Below are 23360 nucleotides of genomic sequence, written 5' to 3' on the forward strand. Positions count from 1 at the left end.
AATACCGACTCCAAGTTTCCCCACATACAAACCAAGATCAGTAGCTGGTGTTAGAGATGGTTTCACACCAGCATGAAACCCTTAGGATAGAGGTCTCCAAACTTGGCAACTTTAAGACTTGTGGATTTCAACCAGGGGTGGGATTTTACCAGTTTGGACCGGTTCTAAAGAACCAGTTGTTACCATTCTGTGCAGTTTGAAGAACCGGCAAATCACGCCACTGGTTGGCCCCGCCCTTCCCTGCTCGCCCCTCCCCTCCCTGCCCAGTCACTCCTTATCTCGCATGCGCGCCATCCAACTTGCCTGCGTTGTGCAAGCAAATGTTATGTGACAGACTCAGGCAGCAGATTGCAGAAAGATAGATCTGTGAGTGAATCTGTGCTTCCACAAGCAACTCAATCTGCCTGCCTGCTTTGCCTGACTTTGGGTAAAAGCTGTTCTTTTTTTTTTTTTGAATAAAAAAATCAATATTTACATAAATATTTACAATGTTTACATACAAGCCACACCCAGCCAGTCACGTGACCACCAAGCCACACCCACAAATTAGGCCACACCCACCGAACCGGTTGTTAAGACATTTGAATCCCACCCCTGACTTCAACTCCCATAAGCTGGCTGGAGAATTCTGGGAGTTGAAGTCCACAAGTCTTAAAGTGGCCAAGTTTGGAGACCTCTCTGCCTTAGGAGATTGGTTGGCTTATCAGCCAGGGCTTCCAAACTGTCTAATCTAGCATGACTCTGTTGGCCAGGCCAGCTGAGGATAATGGGAATTGTGATCTGACTAACCCTTCCTCCCCATCTGCTAGCGGGAGGCAAAAGAGCCGCTTCTCCATCATCTGCCTGTTTGCATCTCGGCGGTACCAAGGGATGTTTTGAGAGGCTAATGCCAGGCCCCGTTGGGAATGGTGTTGCTCAGTTAGAGTAGAGGGACTTGTTTTTCCAAACGTGTTTATTTTCTTAAAAAGCAGGTTCAAGAACAGTTGCTGGAATTGGGTAGGTCTGGTTTAATGAAAAGACAGACTAGGGAGGGACATGAGAGCAGGCTTCCAATATCTCAGGGGTTATCGCAAAAGAAGAGGGGGGACAAAGTTGTTCCCCAAAGCCCCTGAAGGCAGGACGAGAAGCAATGGATGGAAACTAATCAAGGAGAGGAAACAACTTAGAAGAAGAAATTTCCTGACCATGAGAACAATTAATCAGTGGAACTGCTTGCCACCAGAAGTTGTGAATGCTCCAACACTGGAAGTGTTTTAAAAGATATTGGATAAACATTTGTCTGAAGTGGTGTAGGGTTGCCTGCCTAGGCAGGGAGTTGGACTAGAAGACCTTCAAGGTCTCTTCCAACTCTGTTATTCTATTCTATTCTCTATTCCATTCTACTCCATTCTATATTCGATATTCTATTTTCTATTCCATTCCAATCCATTCCTGTTGTAATGATGAGGCAGTCGAGTTGTTTGATCATGAAAAACTGAATCATGATGATCTTTATTGGAGTCTAGTCTTGTATTTATACACATTTTTAGTTATCCTCCATCACTGGTTAACTTTGGTTACTGCTTAACTTTCGTTACTGTTTAGTACACTAATCCATACAATTAATTATCTCTAGTTAAAGTCTAACATATGTTTACTTCCTCTCTCTAATCCTCCTTTAGATTAGTGACTTTGTTTACCTGAGTTGTATTTGCTTGGAAACATTCTTTATCTGAGGTTTGCCATCCGAGATTGGAACATTCCTGCAATTACAACTCTACAATTCCAATCCATTCTATATTCAATATTCAATATTCAATATTCTATTCTATTCTATTCTATTCTATTCTATTCTATTCTATTCTATTCCATTCCATTCCATTCCATTCCATTCTTCATTCCATTCCATTCTATTTTATCCTGAATTCTATTCTATTCTATTCTGTTCTGTTCTGTTCTGTTCTGTTCCCTTCCCTTCCATTTCATTCTATTTCATTCCATTCCATTCCATTCCATTCTATTTTATCCTGAATTCTATTATATTTTATCCTGAATTCTATTCTATTCTATTCTATTCTATTCTATTCTATTCTATTCTGTTCTGTTCTGTTCTGTTCTGTTCTGTTATTCTATTCTATTCTATTCTATTCTATTCTATTCATCCCATCCCATCCCATCCCACCCCAAATATATTAGGCTGCTAACATAAAGCGGGCATTTAAGGACAGCCACCGACTCCCTTGCTAGAATCCCAGCAGCAAAGACAAATAGCTTCAGAGCATAAGCAAAATTCCTTCCCTGCCTTTGTCTGTCAGCATCTGCTCGGATGTGTCCACGTCACCCTCAGCTGGCTTCCCTAGGAGAATTGTAGCTCCCTAGAGATGCCCTCGAGGTGCCTTAAAATCAAGAGGCAGGAAGTTCCTCTGGTCGACCCGCCAGGAGGATGAACATGAGTTGTGAGAATAAGTCTTACAGGGAGGTGTGGGCTAAAGGGAGTAGGTTGACCTAGCAGAAAGAGAGCTGAGTATAAGTAACATTTGATAATTCCCCAGCCAGCGTGCTTTAAGATGGGCGGACTTCAAGTCCCAGAATTCCCCAGCTCACATCCATTATGATGGATGGACATTTTAAAATAGCTAAGATTGAAAAACACTGATATAGAACCCTTTAGAAAGGGGTCAGGAGAGAGGGAGAGAGAAAGGAGCAGTTTCCTCCTTGAGCAATTTACAGTAAAAATCCATTTATTTCCACCCAACCCATCAGCTTAAGCTGCTATTTCAATCCGACTCGATCTATGATGGCCTATAACGGTCTTCTCTTGAAGGAAAAAAAAAATTCCTTTCCTCTACCATCTTCTGGAGTCCATTGAAGCTCACGCCAGCTGCTTCGGTGACTCCATCCAGCCCCTCCTTCTCTGCCATCCCTTCTTCTTCTTCTTCTTCTTCTTCTTCTTCTTCTTCTTCTTCTTCTTCTTCTTCTTCTTCTTCTTCTTCTTCTTCTTCTTCTTCTTCTTCTTCTTCTTCTTCTTCTTCTTCTTCTTCTTCTTCTTCTTCTTCTTCTCCTCCTCTCTCTCCTTCTCCTCTCCTCCCTCTCCTCCTCCTCCTCCTCCTCCTCCTCCTCCTCCTCCTCCTCCTCCTCCTCCTCCTCCTCCTCCTCCTCCTCCTCCTCCTCCTCCTCCTCCTCCTCCTTCTTCTTCTATTGCCCTTGATTGTTCCCAGCGTTCGGCTCTTCTCCAGCGAGTCCTTCCTTCTCATGAGGTGGCCAAAGTCTTTGAGCTTCATCTTCAGGATCTGGCCTTCTAAAGAGCACTCAGGGTTGATGTCCTCTAGGACTGACCGACTGGATGGCCTTGCAGTCCAAGGGACTCACAGGAGTCTCCTCCAGCCCCAGAGTTCAAAGGCCTCCATTCTTTGGCACTCAGCCTTCCTTATAGTCCAACTTTCACAGCCATACATTGCAACTGAGAAAAACCATAACCTTGACTCTACACACTTTTCTTATTTATGTATTTATTTTTATTTGATTTGATTTGCCAATCGCTTACAAGATGGTAGGTATAAGAATAGAATAGAATAAGAAAGGGAATAGGATAAGATAGGATAGGATAGGATAGGATAGGATAGGATAGAATAGAATAGAATAGAATAGAATAGAATAGAATAGAATAGAATAGAATAGAATAGAATAAGAAAGGGAATAGAATAGAATAGAATAGAGAATAGAATAGAATAGAATAGAATAGAATAGAATAGAATAGAATAGAATAAGAAAGGGAATAGGATAGGATAGGATAGGATAGGATAGGATAGGATAGGATAGGATAGGATAGAATAGAATAGAATAGAATAGAATAGAATAGAATAGAATAGAATAATAGAATAGAATAGAATAAGAAAGGGAATAGAATATAATAGATAGAATAGAATAGAATAGAATATAGATAGAATAGAATAGAATAGAATAGAATAGAATAGAATAGAATAGAATAGAATAGAATAGAATAGAATAGAATAAGAAAGGGAATAGGATAGGATAGAATAGGATAGGATAGAAGGATAGAACAGAATAGAATAGAATAGAATAGAATAGAATAGAATAGAATAGAATAGAATAGAATAGAATAGAATAGAATAGAATAGAATAGAATAGAATAGAATTCTTTATTGGCCAAGTGTGATTGGACACACAAGGAATTTGTCTTGGTCCATATGCTCTCAGTGTACATAAAAGAAAAGGTACATTTGTCAAGAGTCAAGAATCACAAGGTACAACACTTAATAATAGTCATAGGGTACAATAAGCAATCAAATCATACTAGGAAATAGCCAATATAAATTGTAAGGATACAAGTGACAAAGTTACAGTCATACAGTCCCAAGTGGGAGGGGATGGGTGATAAGGAGTGATGAGAAGATTAATAGTAATAGTAGTGCAGACTTAGTAAATAGTTGGACAGTGTTGAGGGAATTATTTGTTGAGCAGAGTGATGGTGTTCGGGGGAAAAACTCCCCTTGTGTCTAGTTCTTCTGGTGTGCAGGGCTCTATAGCGTCATTTTGAGGGTGGGAGTTGAAACAATTTATGTCCGGGATGTGAGGGGTCTGTAGATATTTTCACAGCCCTCTTTTTGACTCGTGCAGGATACAGGTCCTCGATGGCAGGGAGGTTGGTAGTAATTGGTTGTTGTTGTTTTTTGCAGTCCTAATTATCCTCTGTGTCTGTCCTGTTGGGTTGCAGAACCAATAAACATGAGTATGAATACATGAAATAGGTACGAATAATTGGGGACAAAAGGACAGGGACGGTAGGCACGATGGTGCACTTTTGCACGCCCCTTACAGACCTCTTAGGAATGGGGTGAGGTCAATAGTGGATAGTTTAAGGTTAAGGGAGTAGGGGGGTTTGAGGATGTAACAACAGAGTCAGGTGGTGCATTCCAGGCATCGACCACTCTGTTGCTGAAGTCGTACTTTCTGCAATCAAGTTTGGAGCAGTTTCCATTGAGTTTGTATCTGTTGTGTGCTCTTGCATTGTTGCCTTTTGTTTGTCTTTTGTTTGTTTTTTGTTGGTAGAGGGGTGTCTTTGCTTCTAAGTATGCTGTCTAGATTTGCCATAGCTTTTCTGCCCAGGAGCAAGTATCTTTTAATTTCTTGGCTGAGGTGGCTTAATACCCGTTTTAAACTCGATAGATATATCATTGTGGTAGTTTGGCAATTTCTCGATTTTGGAATGAGTTCAGATTCTGGGCAGGGGCACATAGATGGTGATGTATGGGGCCTGCCTCATGTGGCACCCTCTTTTCCTAAATGTTTGGACCAGTTGCAATTAAGATCAGGAATGCTAAACTGGGATCAAGCCAATCGATCAAGCCAAACCGATCAATCAATTGAAACCTGTCGTTTTTCCTCTGTCTATTTTCCCACCCCTACCCCAAATCCTCTGATGGACATGAGGTCTTTCTCTGACTGCCCAACCCATCAGCCACTCCCTTTTGGAGTGGGGAGGCGGGTGGGGGAGAAAGTCCCTCCCCCCCCAATCATTTGTCAGTAATTGATTTCTTAGGGCTTCATCATGTCAACAACAAAAATCTCAGTTACCATGGCAACCCTTCCCCGTTGCCGTGACCGGGAGGGGGCCAGTGGGAGGCGGTGCCGAATTCTTCCTTTCTCAAAAGGCCTCCGTGCCAGTCCTGAATCCACTTCCGTTCAAAGGATGCAGTTTGAAGAAGGAAAGTGTGCACTTTTGTGTGTGTGTGCGATGGGGGGTGGGCAGAAGGGGGCTTTGGGCAGGGGCAGGCTTCATATTTTTTAGCAAGGGTCTCTCTGCCCTAATGACTGGCTGGGTGGACGTGGCTGGGTGGTCATGTGACTGGGTGGGTGTGGCCGACTCAACATTGCTTCTTTGCCCTAATTACAGGGGTGGGATTCAAATGTCTTAACAACCGGTTCTGTGGGTGTGGCCTAACTTGTGGGTGTGGCCTGGTGGTCATGTGACTGGCTGGGCATAGCTTGTATGTGAATATTATAAATATTTATGTAAATATTGAATTTTTTAATTTAAAAAAAGAGCAGCTTTTACCCAAAAGGCAGATTGAGTTGCTCACAGAATCACAGATTCATTCAGAGATCTATCTTTCTGCCATCGGCTACCTGAGTCTGTCACTGAAAATTTGCTTTGCAAGCAAACTCACAAAATTAACTCACAACACACCATGTATGTAAATATTGAATTTTTTATAAACAAAAGAGCAACTTTTACCTAAAATCAGGCAAAGCAGGCAGGCAGATTGAGTTGCTCACAGAATCACAGATTCATTCAGAGAGCTACCTATCAATCGGTTACCTGAGTCATTTTGGCCTGCTGGCCTAAGAACCAGGAGACAGTGAGTTCTAGTTCCACCTTAGCCATGAATGCTGGCTGGGGGAGGTATCTTTGGGCCAATCGCCCAGAGACCATGAGTTCTTGTTCCATTTTAGACATGAATTCTGGCTGGGAGATATCTTTGCCAATCACCAGGAGACAGTGAGTTCTAGTTCTGCTTTAGGCATGAAAGCTGGCTAGGAGATATCTATGGGTCAAGCACCAGGAGACAGTGAGTTATAGTTCTGCCTTAGCCATGAAAGCTGGCTGGGGGAGGTATCTTTGGGCCAATCACCGGGAGACAGTGAGTTCTAGTTCTGCTTTAGGCATGAAAACTGGCTAGGAGATATCTATGGGCCAATCACCAGGAGACAGTGAGTTATAGTTCCGCCTTAGCCATGAAAGCTGGCTGGGGAGGTATCTTTGGGCCAATCACCAGGAGACAGTGAGTTCTAGTTCTGCTTTAGGCATGAAAACTGGCTAGGAGATATCTATGGGTCAAGCACCAGGAGACAGTGAGTTATAGTTCCGCCTTAGTCATGAAAGCTGGCTGGGGGAGGTATCTTTGGGCCAATCGCCAGGAGACTGTGAGTTCTAGTTCTGCTTTAGGAATGAAAACTGGCTAGGAGATATCTATGGGTCAAGCACCAGGAGACAGTGAGTTATAGTTCCGCCTTAGTCATGAAAGCTGGCTGGGGAAGGTATCTTTGGGCCAATCGCCAGGAGACTGTGAGTTCTAGTTCTGCTTTAGGAATGAAAACTGGCTAGGAGATATCTATGGGTCAAGCACCAGGAGACAGTGAGTTATAGTTCCGCCTTAGCCATGAAAGCTGGCTGGGGGGAGGTATCTTTGGGCCAATCACCAGGAGACAGTGAGTTCTAGTCCCATTTTAGGCATAAAAATCAGCTGGTAACTTTGGATCAATCCCCAAGAGATGATGAGTTCTAATCCCACCATAGGCATGCAAGCTGGCTGGGTGACTTTATCAGTCGGTTTGTTGTCTCTCTTCTCTCTTTCTCGCTGCACAGAAAATCGCTTCACGTGAAAATTGTGGACGTCGAAGAATATGAGAAAAAAGACAGTTTCTTCATTGAACTGGGCCAGCCCCGTTGGTTGAAAAGGGGGATTTCTGGTGAGTGGAGTGTCAGGAGGAGGAAACCCTCTCTAGGGCAGGAGCAAAATAGGCCCTATGGAGGTGGTAATATGGGGTGGCTTTAGGGCTGGCTGGCTGGTGAAATCAACTCATCTTAATGGGGAATTCTGGGAATTGAAGTCCACTCCTCTTAAAGCATGCTGGCTGGGGAATTCTGGGAGTTGAAGTCCACCCTTATTAAAGCATGTTGGCTGGGGAATTCTGGGAGTTGAAGTCCACTCCTCTTAAAGCATGCTGGCTGGGGAATTCTGGGAATTGAAGTCCACTCCTCTTGAAGCATGTTGGCTGGGGAATTCTGGGAGTCGAAGTCCACTCCTCTTAAAGCATGCTGGCTGGGGAATTCTGGGAGTTGAAGTCCACTCCTCTTAAAGCATGTTGGCTGGGGAATTCTGGGAATTGAAGTCCACTCCTCTTAAAGCATGTTGGCTGGGGAATTCTGGGAGTTGAAGTCCACTCCTCTTGAAGCATGTTGGCTGGGGAATTCTGGGAGTTGAAGTCCACTCCTCTTAAAGCATGCTGGCTGGGGAATTCTGGGAGTCGAAGTCCACTCCTCTTAAAGCATGCTGGCTGGGGAATTCTGGGAGTTGAAGTCCACTCCTCTTAAAGCATGTTGGCTGGGGAATTCTGGGAATTGAAGTCCACTCCTCTTAAAGCATGTTGGCTGGGGAATTCTGGGAATTGAAATCCACTCCTCTTAAAGCATGCTGGCTGGGGAATTCTGGGAATTGAAATCCACTCCTCTTAAAACATGCTGGCTGGGGAATTCTGGGAATTGAAATCCACCCTTATTAAAGCATGTTGGCTGGGGAATTCTGGGAATTGAAGTCCACCCCTATTAAAGCATGTTGGCTGGGGAATTCTGGGAATTGAAGTCCACTCCTCCTAAAGCATGCTGGCTGGGGAATTCTGGGAATTGAAGTCCACTCCTCCTAAAGCATGCTGGCTGGGGAATTCTGGGAATTGAAGTCCACTTCTCCTAAAGCATGCTGGCTGGGGAATTCTGGGAATTGAAATTCACTCCTCTTAAAGCATGCTGGCTGGGAATTCTGGGAGTCGAAGTCCACTCCTCTTAAAACATGCTGGCTGGGGAATTCTGGGAATTGAAATCCACTCCTCTTAAAGCATGCTGGCTGGGGAATTCTGGGAATTGAAGTCCACTCCTCTTGAAGCATGTTGGCTGGGGAATTCACTGGGAATTGAAATCCACTCCTCTTAAAGCATGCTGGCTGGGGAATTCTGGGAATTGAAGTCCACTCCTCTTAAAGCATGCTGGCTGGGGAATTCTGGGAGTCAAAGTCCACTCCTCTTAAAGCATGCTGGCTGGGGAATTCTGGGAATTGAAGTCCACTCCTCTTAAAGCATGCTGGCTGGGGAATTCTGGGAGTCGAAGTCCACCCATGCTGCACCAGTTGTAAGCACGAGGACTGATCACAAGCCCTTTTTCTCAATGCCTTTGGGACTTCAAACAGTCATTAAACGAATGGTTCTAAGTCAAGGACTACCTGGGGAAGGGTTTCTTTGATCAGTGCCCCCACCCAATTTAGGGTCTCAAGTTTTGGTGCTACCTTATGCTAATTATTATGCAATTATGCTGATTGCATAATTTTTTTCTCTCTCTCTCTCTGTTTCTCTGCTTGCAGCTCTCCTGCTCCATCAAGGTAAGCCCCTTCCCCCTTTCCCCTTTTTTCTCCCTTTTCCAGCCATTTTTCCTTCCACAATTGACCACAGACTCCCCCTCCTCACTTCTATGTTCTCTCCCCGTCCTTCTTTCTTTCTTTTTTGGTAACCATATCGCTGTCTTTCTCGTGTGTGCTCTCTTCCACTGTTTTATCATTCTATTATCTTCCTTTCCGTTGTTGTAAGCTGCTCTAGACGAACCCCCACGGCCAGCTAGGCGGCCCATCCATTTAATAAAATAATAATGAAATCATAATTGGGGTACCTCCTCTGAATGCATCGCAAGCACCCACAAGTAACCCCCAAACGTCAGATATTTTTTTGTGGGGTCCAGTTCTTAAAACTATGGACGTTCTCCTCACTTGCCATAAGTTTTCGTTTTCCCTTTTTGCATCAAAGTAAGGTACTCGGGTGTTTTTTTGCACCCATTTTACAGAGGGGGTGACTGAGGCCCTGAAGGAAGGACAGCACAATGCTCTAAAGCAGGGGTGTCCAACCTTGGCAACTTTAAGCCTGGAGGACTTCAACTCCCAGAATTCCCCAGCCAGCTCAGCTGGCTGGGAATTCTGGGAGTTGAAGTCCTCCAGGCTTAAAGTTGCCAAGGTTGACACCTTGCTCTAAAGTGCTCGCTCCAGATTTGTTTTTCTCAGGCAAGAGAGGGGCAGTCATTGGAAACCAGTTTGGGGGAAATGGGAAGACATCCTTTAAAATCCAGGTCCGATTTTAGGTTCTGAGATTTCTTTGTTGCATTTGCAAATGGGCCAATGAAGAGTTTAGCAATGGGAGGTGGTAAATGTCCCCAAACCAAACAATACCAGGCAAGCAGGATTGATTGATCTTAATCTGCAGGGAGAAATGTCGGCCTCCTGCCCATAGGGAGGCGAGGAGACAAAGGGATGGTTATGTCAAAGATAGACTACCCTTAAACAAGGAGGGTTTACTGTATAGGAATTGCTGCGGATGCATCGTTCTTTTGAGTTTTCCCTGCTCCTAAATGTTTTCCCCGATGTGATAAGAATGTCTTAAATGGTGAGCAAATTGGGTGCTTGTGTGTGCAAAGAGCCATACTGGCGCAGTGGCTAGAAAGCAGTATTGCAGGCTGAGTCTGTCCAATGACCAGGAGTTCGATTCTGACCGGCTCAAGGTTGACTCAGCCTTCCGTCCTTCCCGAGGTCAGTCAAATGAGGACCCAGATAGTTGGGGGCAAAAGGCCGACTCTGTAAACCGCTCAGAGAGGTCTGTAAAAGTCCTGTGAAGTGGTATAAAAGTCTAAGTGCTACTGCTATCTTCCTTCCTTCCTCCTTCCTTGTGGTTAGAATGCAGTATTGCAGGCTGACTCTGCTCATTGCCAGCAGTTCGGTCCTTCCTTCCTTCCTTCCTTCCTTCCTTCCTTCCTTCCTTCCTTCCTTCCTTCCTTCCTTCCTTCCTTCCTTCCTTCCTTCCTCCCTCCCTCCCTCCCTCCCTCCCTTCCTTCCTTCCTTCCTTCCTTCCTTCCTTCCTTCCTTCCTTCCTTCCTTCCTTCTTCCTTGTGGTTAGAATGCAGTATTGCAGGCTGACTCTGCTCATTGCCAGCAGTTCGATCCTTCCTTCCTTCCTTCCTTCCTTCCTTCCTTCCTTCCCTTCCTTCCTTCCTTCCTTCCTCCCTCCCTCTCTCCCTCCCTCCCTCCCTCCCTCCCTCCCTCCTTTCCCTCCTTCCTTGTGGTTAGAATGCAGTATTGCAGGCTGACTCTGCTCATTGCCAGCAGTTCGATCCTTCCTTCCTTCCTTCCTTCCTTCCTTCCTTCCTTCCTTCCTTCCTTCCTTCCTTCCTCCCTCCCTCCCTCCCTCCCTCCCTCCCTCCCTCCCTCCCTCCCTTCTGTGGTGCACAGGGGTTCGAATACCACATTGCAGACTGACTCTGTTCATTGCCAGCCCTTCAATCCTGACCGGCTCAAAGTTGAACTCAGTCTTCTGTCCTTCCAAGGTCGGTAAAACAAGGACCCAGATTGTTGGGGGCAAGAGGCTGACTCTATAAACTGCTTAGAGGAGGCCGTAAAGCACTAGGAAGCGAGCGGTGTAATAGGTCCATTGCTATTGCTAAATATATCCCCTTCACCCTTACGTAGGCCTTTGCCTCTGCCCCAAGGCACACAATGGACACCTTCTTAATTTTCAACCCAGGAGGTTTTTAAAAGAAGAGATCGGACAGCCATTTGTCTGGAACAGAATAGGGTCTCCTGCTTGGGCGGAGGGTTGGACTAGAAGACCTCCCAAGGCCCCTTCCCGCCCTTGTTATTCTGTCAAAACACCTTTGCAAAAAATGTGAAATGACTTTCCAAGGAAGGTGAAAGAATTCCTTCGCAGGGGGTGAGCGGAGGTAGTGGTGAGTGGGCCGACGGATCGGTGCCCGTGCCTCCTTCACGCCTCCTGGAAATGGCACCTGTCAACCAGAATAAACACTTGCCACTTTCGCCCTGCCTTGCTGGCTGGCTGGCTGGCTGGCAAGGGGAGGAGGTTGGACCCCAACCTACCCGGCAACCCAACCGGCCTGGAATGAAAACATCGTCAGGCAGTGCACAGATCCCACATCCACGACAGCTGCCTTCTTCTCAACATCTGTGCCCGAGAAGAGGAGGAGGAGGAGGAGGAGGAGGAGGAGGAGGAGGAGGAGGAGGAGGAGGAGGAGGAGGAGGAGGAGGAGGAGGAGGAGGAGGAGGAGGAGGAAGAGGGCTTGAGTGCGACGGGGAGGGAGGGATGCCACGGGAGGCAGTGCGTAGGAGAAAGTGTGTGCGCTGTGCTTGAGCATTTTGTACATTAGCTCCGTTCTGGGGGAGAGGGAATGTGTGGGTGAGAAACTATGCACTGTGCAAGGAACGGGAATGCGCAGCAATTTTTTTGAGACGGCGAGCCTGTCCTGCTATCAGAAGCCCCTTGTTGCTTGCAAGAAGACCCCACCCTCCAATCCTCCAGCCCCTGCCAAGAGACCAAGGGGTTTATGGGAGGGGTACGCCCGAGAGGGACCCAGAGACGGAATGCCATGGCTGCCCAAAGGGCAAAAATTAAAACCTGGTGAAATCAGGAATCCCGCCGCCTCATGTGATATGTTCAGAAACTTGCTTGGTGGGCTTTGCTTGGGTAATGTGGGTAAGGAAAACATCTACGAGGGAGCCACCAAGCTCGGAGGGCAGCAAGGCCAACCCTGAGCTACAAATATTCTGCTTTACTGGCAGAGAGACAGGTTAGGAATGGATTAGCATCTGCCAAAGGGGAAGAACGCATAGAAAAGAATGGACTAGGGGTGGCACGATAGGAGCCTTCCTGTGATGACCAGGAATGTAGCACAAATGTAACAAAATCCAAAATGTAAATAAATGTCCTTTAATGCCTCCAACTCGGCCCCACCGTTCAATAATTCTCAGTTGGAGATAAAACATACTCAAAAATAGTCTTCAAAAGAAAGCAATACAGTCCGAACTTATTGAGTAGATAGAGGTGAAATAAAAAAACCGAACAAACTACAAAGATGAAATTTCCACAATGGAACAGGAGAAGGATTTAATAACTTTAAGGAGATAACAAGGTCACAGTCTGTTGGAAGGACGCCAGCCAAGATAACTTCAGCCCAAGATAAAACACACTTTGCTTCTGGCAACGCTGTGTTGTAATCGTCTCTCTTATATACTCGTCTCTCCAGCTGCAACCAATGAGGGGGATCATGGCCGCTTCCTCTCTCGCAAGCCAAGTTGTTTCCTTCTCCGTTCCTCCCTGCGTGTCCTAGGATGAAGAGGGGATGGGCCTGGTTCTTCCTCTGACTGCCCAGCCGGCCTCTGCCCTTCCCCAGCCTCCTCCACAACCTCTGGAGCCACACTTCCACTCCCTGTCGGCTGTTCCTCCTCTCCCTCAGAGTCCAACTCTACCAAAGGGCATGACACTTCCAATATTTCAGGGGCTGCCCCAAAGAAGAAGGGAGTCAAGCTATTCTTCAAAGCACCTGAGGGCAGGACAAGAAGCAACAGGTGGAAACTAATCAAGGAGAGAAGCAACTTAGAACTAAGGAGGAATTTCCTGACAGTGAGAAGAATTAATCAGTGGCCTCCAGAAGTTGCGAATGTTCCAACACTGAAATTTAAGAAAAGATTGGATAACTATTTGTCTGAAATGGGATAGGGTTTCCTGCCTGAGCTGGGGGTCGGACTGGAAGACCTCCAAGGTCCCTCCCAACTCTGTTAAATCTGTTCTGTTCAATCTCCACCAGCTGTGCAAGCTGACATACGAAGCAGGCCTCGGTCTTCCCAGGACCTATGAAACGTCCCCAGCTGCTCAGAGCAAAACGGACATTTCCGCCCCCCACCCTGCTCTCGATTGTTCCTGTTCCTGGCTTCTGCTGAAAAATTCAAAGCACATTGGGGTTCCTTTGGGGTTTTTGAAGTGGTAGCATAACCTGATTTGGGAATGGCTGGCCATGAATAGCATCCCAGCAAGGAGGGACAGGTGACACTTCTATCCTGTTTCCCTGAAAATACGACCTACCCTGAAAATAAGTCCTAACTTGATTTTTACATATGCTCCCAATATAAGCTCTACCCCCAAAATAAGCCCTAATTAAGATCCTGCCCACTCCAGGGTGCACCGGTAAAAATTAAGCTAGAGTGGGGATGGAGGGAGCTGCCTTACTTACCTTTGGACAGGTGTAGCCAGGCTTCACACAGCTCGACACCTGCCTTGCTGGCCCATTTCTTCTGCAGTCGGCAAGGCTTTCTTGAAGGCCTCTGTAGTGGATAACATTTCTATCCCATTTCTGGATCGATCCAGAGCTCTGGTATTGGCTGCAGAGGCCTTCAGGAAAGCCTTGCCGGCCGCAGAAGAAGAAGTTCCTGAAGGCCTCTGACAGCAAAAAGGAGGCCTGGGAGCGACACACACACAAGTGAGGTTAGTCAGTTGATGACATCACCCAAAAATAAGACCTGGTGCCTTTTTTGTTGGCAAAAAATATATATAAGACAGGGTCTTATTTTGGGGCAAACACAGATACGTAGAATCCATGATGTGCCAAATCAAGCATTAGAAAAGAATTTAATTGGATGAGAAGGTGGAAGAATACATATTTTTGATGGAAAGAGCCAAGATGAGCTCCAAGGGAGCTGGAAGAAATGGGTTTGTTCTTGAGAGCATCTGCAGATCATTTTCATGCTGCTGCTCCCATGTACGCACCCCAATGTTCAGTGTGTCTTGCACAAATGTGGGAATCTTTTTTTATCTGCAACTGTATTTGTCCTCCCGAGAAGCAAAGTTATTCAATTCCTTTTTCAATTCTTTAGTCCAGTATTTCACAACCTCAGCCCCTTTAAGCTGCATGGACTTCAGCTCCCAGAATTCCCCAGCCAGCCATGGAATTCTGGGAGTTGAAATCCACAGCTGCTGAATTTGAGAAATCTCATAGATCTTGGGATGCTGGAGAGAAACTTGACAATGGAATGCTGAATACATTCTGATAATTTTTTTCTTTTCACAATTTTTGGGACAATGGAGGTCCTGCCTGGCTGTCAGTAGTTCTGCCCAAGAATAAGTTAAACTGAGAAAAATAAAGAACATAATTTCATCACCCAGACCAGGAAGAGTGATCTAAAACAAGGGTCACCAACTTTGACCTCTTTAAGACTTGTGGACTTCAACTCCCAGAATTCCCCAGCCAACCTGAGAGCTGGGGAATACATCGTTTTAATCGTTTTTATTTCCCCCCAAAGTAATTTCCTTGTGTTTCCCAGTTTTTCTCTCACTTTCCAGTCGCAGCTAGCACAATTCTTTATGAGATTTCTTTTCTGCTTGTTTTATCGGGGTTACCTTAAAGTTCTACGTATTATCACCCAGTCCACACACCATTTGCTGCTTCTCCACTCCAGCGCAGTCTTAGTTTTCCAGATTGTCTCCTGTCTTCATGGCAGCCATTTTAGGCTACAGCTGTATCTCATCTTCAGAAGGGATTTTCCTTACCAGGGAGGGGAGATGCGGCTCCCCTCCACCTGTCAGGCAGTCCCCCTTTCTTCACCACCCCTCCAGGGTAGTTCCGGTCCCAATTGGGACCCTCCAACGAGGAGAGCTGGGAGCGAAGCCGCGGATGATCGCGGACTCCGCTCTGACATGATGGAAGTGCAACTGGAAATTCCTCAGAGCTAGGGAATACATTAAACGTGATTTATTCTGACAGTTAAAGGGATCTTCCCTATTCAGGAGCAGTGTATCTCTACCTAGTAGAAAATAGACCAGAGCTCTCCTAACTTGGCAACTTTTAAGACTTGTGGACATCAACTCCCAGAATTCTCCAGCCAGCATAACTGGGAAATTCTGGGAATTGAAGTCCACTCATCTTAAAGGCTGGCTGGCTGGCTGGCTGGGGAATTCTGGGAGTTGAATTCCACAAGTCTTAAAGTTGCCAAGTTTGGGAACTCCTGAAATAGAACACACACACACACACCCAAAAAAACAACCAGACTAAACTAGGACTGGAGAGATCTTGATTCGAACTGCAGTTCAGCCAGTTGACTTCAGCACAGGCACAACATACCTCGCAGGATTGTTGTGATGAACAAAGCGGAAAGGAGGAAGGGAATATTGGAACGCACTGGAGTAAATATCTATCCAGTCCAATCAAGCCGTTGGCTGATGTTATTTACTTTTTTTACTTAGCCGACGGTGACAAGAAACTCTCTGCCGAGGAGGAGGAGGCCTGGCGGATTGCGGAGATGGGCAAACCGATCCTGGGGGAGAACTCCCGGCTGGAGGTGATCATAGAAGAGTCCTATGATTTCAAGGTAAGGAGGGCAGAGCACCTGGTCTGGGCTGCTTCCCCTCCCCTCAAGGGAGAGACGGTGGAGGAATTCAGTTCGGGTCTGAAGGCAAAATGGCACCTGGGCAGTTTTGGACGAGGATTTGAAGTTAAGCTCAGGGAAGGTTTGAAATTCAAATGTAGTTGGGATAGAAAGATAGAATAATAAAAATACATAGATATAAGACAGACAGACAGACAGACAGATAGATAAATAGATAGACGATAGATGGATGGGTGGGTGGGTGGATGAGAGAGAGAGAGAGAGAGATGATGAGTAAATGAGGGAATGGATAGACAGACGGATGGAAGATGATGATAGATAGATAGATAGATAGATAGATAGATAGATAGATAGATAGATAGATAGATAGATAGATAGATAGATAGATTAATAAATACATAGATATAAGACAGACAGATAGATAATGGATAAATGATAGATGGATGGATGGGTGGGTGGATGATAGATAGATAGATAGATAGATGGATAGATAGATGATAGATAGATTAATAAATACATAGATATAAGACAGACAGATAAATAGATAGATGATAGATGGATATATGATGGATGGGTGGGTGGGTGGGTGGGTGGATGAGAGAGAGAGATGATGAATAAATGAGGGAATGGATAGACAGATGGATGGAAGATGATGATGATAGATAGATAGATAGATAGATAGATAGATAGATAGATAGATAGATGATAGATAATAGATAGATAGATAGATAGATAGATAGATAGATAGATGATAGATAGATAGATAGATAGATTAATAAATACATAGATATAAGACAGACAGATAAATAGATAGATTATAGATGGATAAATGATAGATGGATGGGTGGGTGGGTGGGTGGATGATAGATAGATAGATGGATAGATAGATGATAGATAGATAGATTAAAAAATACATAGATATAAGACAGATAGATAAATAGATGATAGATGGATATATGATGAATGGGTGGGTGGGTGGGTGGATGATAGATAGATAGATAGATAGATAGATAGATAGATAGATAGATAGATAGATAGATAGAGGCAGGCAGGCAGGCAGAGAGAGACAGACAGATTAGAAAAAACTGTGTACCAATGATTGAGTGATGCATTATACTGGCTAAAATCATTTGCAAAATTGCACAGCACTATAGATACATTTTAATGCAAACTTTTTAAAAAAATCTTTTGATTAACCTAATGAATGACACAGAATGAATGGGGAATGAGAAATAAAGAGAAAAACCAAACTCATTGATTTGCAAACACAAGAAGCCGACAGATTTGCTCACCGCAACCACTGATGGCTCCTTTAAGAATAACATACGATTATTATTGTCGTTATTATAGCCGCTCACTGAAAATGGGGCTTCCTCTGGACGTTGTGCAGAACGCCTGCCTCAGTTGGTACCTTCAGTCTGATTCCTCCAGGGTTGAGAAAAATCCCTGGGGGGCGGCTGTTCTGGGGAGATGTACATAGAGAACCTGCAGGGATTTTCAAGAGCCCCCCAGGGAACGACAAGAGAAGGCTGCGTCTTTTTCTGGGAAGTGGTGTGACATCTCCCCGTGCCACTCTCCTGCGCTGATGCTTGCCTGTTGCTGAATAGAGAGGTGACTTGTCACGGGGCCCCCCCAAAACCAAGAAAGTCACACGGTGATCGTTCCAAGTAGATTTCATTACGGTTCCGCACCTATCGACAGAATCTTGCCAGAGTAAACTACCAGCTGCATAAAACGTATACAGCAGAGGTGGCATTCAGTCGGTTCGGACCGGTTCTCAAGAACCGGTAGTGGAAATTTGCGTAGTTTAGAGCAGGGTCCTCAACCACCGGGCGCGGACGTGCCGGTCCGTGGAGCACTCTGTACCGGGCCGCAAAGAAAAATAAAATTAAAAAATGGCGGCTTTCTTCGCCTTCGGTGAATGCTGCTGGGATCGGGATCAAGGACACAAATGAAAGAAGGGGAGGAGGAAGCAACCGAAGCCTGTCCTTCTCTCTGGCTCAGCGGCTTCGGTTTCCTCCCGCCTCGTTCCTCTCTCAGTCGCTCTCTCGCTGCTCCACCAGCCAAGGAAGAAACTGCTTCAAAAGAAGCCGGGGTGGTGGCTTTTCCTGTCGCTGCAGCTCCTCCGAAGTGCCCGTTCACCCCCACCCCGCCCGCCCGCCCGGCAGTTCAATTCCAGTGCCCGTTCTGCCTGTCTGGTTGTTTGGGAGCAGCTTCGCTGAGAATAATAACTATTCGCCTCTTTTTATCAGCGAAGCTGCTCCGAACGAAGAAGGCAGGCAGGCAGGCAGAACGGAGCACTGTGGATTGAACCGCGCGTGGGCGGGTGGGGTGGGGTAAGCGGGCGCTTCGGAGGGCTGTGGCGACAGGAAAAGCCCCCCGCTTCTTTGAAGCAGTTTCTTCCTGGGCTGGTGGAGCAGCGAGAAGCGACTGAGAGAGGAACGAGGCAGACACCTGAGGGAGGGAGGGAGACACCTGAGGATGGGGCTGAGGGAGGCAGGGCCGAGGCGCTCCCTGAACTTGGTGGTTTTGCTGGCAGACGTTTATTACCCGACTAGGTAACAACATCAGATGTTACCTAGTCAGGTAATGAAACGTCTGCAAGCAAACCACCAAACTCAGATTCTCTCCCCCAGCCCCGGTCCTTGAAAAAGTGTTTGTGCTTGAAACTGGTCCCTGGTACAAAAAGGTTGGGGACCACTGGTTTAGAGAACTGGCAAATCCCACCTCTCTGACTGGCCTCCCGAGTCCCAGCTATCTATTCTCGGCCTCCCAAGTCCCAGTTGATCTTTGGTTGCCCTGCACAGGAGATCGGAGCTGGAAAGCAGGTTAGTGGGGTGGGGAGGGAATTGAGATTTTACAGTAGACTTCCCCTGCCATGCCCACCAAGCCACGCCCACCAAGCTACACCCACAGAACCAGTAGTAAAAAATTTTTGAATCCCACCACTGTATCTTCTGCCTCCATTCTCACTACCTGGAGCTGATCCAGATACCAAGACCAACCCCTCAACCCGGCCTCCAAAACAACCAATGTTGTTTCTGCCACAGAACACGGTGGACAAACTCATCAAGAAAACCAATCTGGCCCTGGTGATCGGCACCCACTCTTGGCGGGAGCAGTTCCTGGAAGCCATCACTGTGAGTCCAGGTAAGTGACACTCACACACAAACAACCACTCCCCCACTGCAGCCAGGGATCAATAAACGGCACCTTAGGGAAATCTGCTCCAAGAAAATGAAACTGCCAGGAAGCTAGCAGACAAATGCTGAGGTACAAATGCTGGTTCTTCTTCCTCTCTCCTCTCTCTTCTTCCTCTTCCTCCTCCTCCTCCTCTTCTTCTTCCTCTTCCTCTCCTCCTCCTCCTCCTCCTCTTCTTCTTCCTCTTCCTCCTCCTCTCCTCCTCCTCCTCTTCTTCCTCTTCCTCTCCTCCTCTCCTCTTCTTCTTTCTCTTCCTCTCCTCCTCCTCCTCCTCTTCTTCTTCCTCCTCCTCCTCTTCCTCTTCTTCTTCCTCTCCTCCTCCTCCTCCTCCTCTCCTCCTCCTCCTCCTCCTCCTCCTCCTCCTCCTCTCCTCTTCTTCTTCTTCTTCTTCCTCTTCCCTTCCTCTTCCTCTTCTCTTTCTCCTCCTTCTCCTTCTCCTCTTTCTTCTCCCTTCTTCTCCTCCTTCCTTCTCCTCCTCCTACCCTCCTCCTCCTCCTCCTCCTCCTTCCGCCTTCCCTTTGGTCCCTTCACAATATGCATACAATATAAGGCAATTTGTGCCTGGTCCTTTGTGCCTCAAAGGACAACTCTGGAGTGATTGTGCAACGGTTGTGCATTTGTTCCTCTTTTTTTCTGTTTCTCCATGGCATTTTTCAAGAGTTTCCCCCAAGTTCGAAAGTATCCATACTCTTTCTATTCTGCTTCCGAAGGATCTCAGGAGAAAATCTTGACCATTCTGCAAGCCAAATTGTAAATAAAATGGAAAAGAATGGCCCGAAAAACTGCTTAAATGTGTGCTTATCGACTCTGACCATATGCTGGCATCAAATTCTGCACAATTTTGATCTTTCCTGGATGAATAGAAGGATGTAATAGGTAGAGGCCGGAGTTGAATCCCTTTGTGTGGAGGTCCTTATTTCCCCTCTTATCTCCCCCCCCCACACACTCAATGGACAGTGGTACCAAAAATTCTGCCATTGGGTCTGACTTGTGATGTTCTTGCAAGGGCAGGGCGCCCTCTATTGGTCAACATGCTACATAGCAGAAATGTAGAACTTGTTTGTGATGGTTTTGTTTTTTGGGGCAATATTTTGGCTCTGGTCAAAAGCTTTGCCTGTATTCTCAATTCTTGTACTCTTGTCATCCATCCCTTGGCCTGTTCTGACCCACGCCCTTTTCTGACAAATCAAACACCATCCCAAAAGAACAGAAACCTTGTCATGCTTTTACAAAATAATTAGCTGTGATAAGCACAAGCCTTGCCAAATTGTGCGAGACTTGCCAAAAGAGACAAGAAATAATTTGCAATACAAGAATCTTCAAATACAAACTCAGGATAGCGGAATGTCCACAGGGCTGGGGTTCCAAAACGTCTTTGCCTTCTGCAAAGTACGTTCCTTTCACAGCTGGCTTTTATCTTCTTGAAGGAGAGGCCATTACTTTGCAGCCTTACTCCCGAGTCACCCGTGCTGCAGCAGCTGCTCTTTGCTGCGAGCAGCCCTGTGTGCACGCGCCCTTGGCACAGGCTCCTCGGGAACCTCCTCATCGCTGCTCCCAGCCCCCACAATCTCTGAAGGCAGCAGTCCACTCCCTAATGGTTCTGGCCCCTCATCTGAGTCCTCGCTCTCCTCGGCCATCCGCACCTGCTGCCAGCTAACCACAACATGGCCTGGTTTTTTTATTTCTCTAGTTCTGGTGTAACAAAAAGGGCCCTGGGAGCAGCCGTTGCATTGCAACTTGCGGCAAGGAAAAATGCAATCTTACTACATGCATGTCTTTCTGGTTTTTTTTTTCTGAATGTTCTTTCTACCAATGGGTGATGACGAGGAGGAGGAGGAGGAGGAGGAGGAGGAGGAGGAGGAGGAGGAGGAGGAGGAGGAGGAGGAGGAGGAGGAGGAGGAGGAGGAGGAAGAAAACTAGGCTAAAGGGGTTATGAAGTAACACTCCAAACCCTGACCCAACGGATTGCAATGCAGTTTCAAGTGGCAGCTGGTTCCCTCCAATACTACAGGTGGAACCAGGGATGGGATTGTACCAGTTCGGACCAGTTCTATAGAAGTGGTTGTTACCATTCTGTGCAGTTTGGAGAACCAGCAAAACACGCCACTGGCTGGCCCCGCCCTTCCCTGCTCGCCCCTCCCCTCCCCTCCCTGCCCAGTCACTCCTTATCCAACTTGCCTGGCGTTGTGCAAGCAAATGTTATGTGACAGACTCAGGCAGCAGATTGCAGAAAGGTAGATCTGTGAGTGAATCTGTGCTTCCACAAGCAACTCAATCTGATTGACTGCTTTGCCTGATTTTGGCTAAAAGCTGTTCTTTTTTTAAATAAAAAAAATCCAATACTTACATAAATATTTACAATATTTACATACAAGCCACGCCCAATCAGTCACGTGACCACCAAGCCATGCCCAGTCAGCAAGCCACGCCCAGCCTGTCACATGACTGCAAGAAAATCACCAAGCTCAGAGAGCACCAAGGACCCCACAGTCCTCCTCCTCTTCCTCCTCCTTCTCCTCCTCCATTCCACAATCCCCACTCCCTTCTAGTACTGATGATGTTACCTAGTTGGGTTATGAAATGTCTGCAAGAAAATCACCAAGCACAGAGAGCACCAAGGACCCCACAGTCCTCCTCCTCTTCCTCCTCCTTCTCTTCCTCCATTCCACAATCCCCACTCCTTCTAGTACTGATGATGTTACCTAGCTGGGTTATGAAATGTCTGCAAGAAAATCACCAAGCACAGAGAGCACCAAGGATCCCATAGACATCTTCCTCCTCCTCCTTCCTCCTTCCTCCTCCTCCTCTCCACAAACCCCACTCCCTTCTAGCACTGATGATATTACCTAGTTTGGTAATGAAATTCTGCAAGAAAACAACCAAGCTCAGAAAGCGTCAAGGGCCCCATTGCCGTCGTCCTCCTCCTCCTCCTCTGGAACCCCACTTCCTTCTACTTCAGAGACCACCAAGGACCTCACAGGAAGATCCTGTTTTACACCACCATCCACCTTCGGGTCTCAACTCCCTTCCCGTCTTCTCCTGCCCACCTTCTCCCATCTGCACTGAACCTCTGACTCAGGTGTTCTTCTCCCCAGGTGTTGAAGACGAGGATGAAGACGGGAGAGAGGAGAAGCTGCCCTCTTGCTTCGACTATGTCATGCATTTCCTGACTGTCTTCTGGAAGGTTCTCTTCGCCTGCGTGCCGCCCACCGAGTACTGGAACGGCTGGGCCTGCTTTTGCGTTAGCATCCTGGTCATCGGCATGCTGACCGCTCTGATCGGCGACCTGGCCTCCCACTTCGGCTGCACCGTGGGGCTCAAGGACTCTGTGAATGCGGTCGTCTTTGTGGCCTTGGGCACCTCCATCCCAGGTGTGCTCCCCAACCTGCCCCATTCGCAACAAGGCCCTTAGCCCAGCCAGCCGCTTCCAGGCGGTCCTTGACTTGCAACCGCCACTCCCCAAATGGCTGGCATGTTTCCTGTTCACATTGGGTAGACTGGGCTGAAGCCACACGGGCCCGATCTTTCCTGAGTAGACACTGGGATGGCCCAGGGGTCAGATCTGACCACATCGCAGGCCAGATCTGGCTCGTGGACCTTGAGTTGGACACCCCTGTTGTCAGGGGTGGGATTCAAAAACTGGTTCACTGCCCAATTGCTGGGTGGGCGTGGGTGTGGTGGGCGTGGCCACCGGAACTTCCGGGGGCATTTTTGCCTTTCCCAGACTATGGAAGTTTCCCTATGGCCTCCCCTGTTCTCCAGAGGGCCTCTGGAAGCCAGAAACAGGCCTGTTTCCGGAATTCCAGAGCTTTCGATTCGGCCCGTTTTTCACGCTCCCAGAGCCTCCGCGCAGACCCTGCACGTACCTGCATCCAAAACAGTCCGTGTGGAGACTCCGGGGAAGGGAGGGGAGGAGGACGGGGCCAGCCAGTCGGCTCAACTATTGGTTCGGTGCAGTGGTGGGATTCAAAAAATTTTTACTACCGGTTCTGTGGGCGTGGCTTGGTGGGCGTGGTGTGGCTTGGCTTTGGGTGTGACTTGGTGGGTGTGGCAGGAAGGATACTGCAAAATCCCGTTCTCCCTGCCCACCCCACCAACCTGCTTTCCAGCTCCCTTCTCCTGTGCAGGGCAACCGGAGAAGACCCAGCCGATCAGCTGGGACTCGGGAGGCAGAGAATAGATGGG

The 23360-nt window shown here is 47.0% G+C and overlaps 1 protein-coding gene across 1 annotated transcript in view; it reads left to right on the forward strand.

Annotated features, from left to right (window-relative positions):
- SLC8A2 (solute carrier family 8 member A2) overlaps positions 1-23360 on the forward strand; it is a 61273-nt gene that overhangs the window by 35563 nt on the left and 2350 nt on the right. Inside the window, exons 3-7 of the mRNA XM_087971209.1 lie at positions 7367-7470; positions 9132-9149; positions 15832-15956; positions 19025-19124; positions 22271-22546. Of these exons, the coding sequence (XP_087827335.1) occupies positions 7367-7470; positions 9132-9149; positions 15832-15956; positions 19025-19124; positions 22271-22546 (623 nt within the window). The remainder of the gene's footprint in view (positions 1-7366; positions 7471-9131; positions 9150-15831; positions 15957-19024; positions 19125-22270; positions 22547-23360) is intronic.

This window comes from Notechis scutatus, chromosome 8, assembly GCF_049901735.1.
Source record: "Notechis scutatus isolate UNSWTSFEM ecotype Mainland chromosome 8, rNotScu1.2, whole genome shotgun sequence".
Lineage (NCBI taxonomy): Eukaryota > Metazoa > Chordata > Lepidosauria > Squamata > Elapidae > Notechis > Notechis scutatus.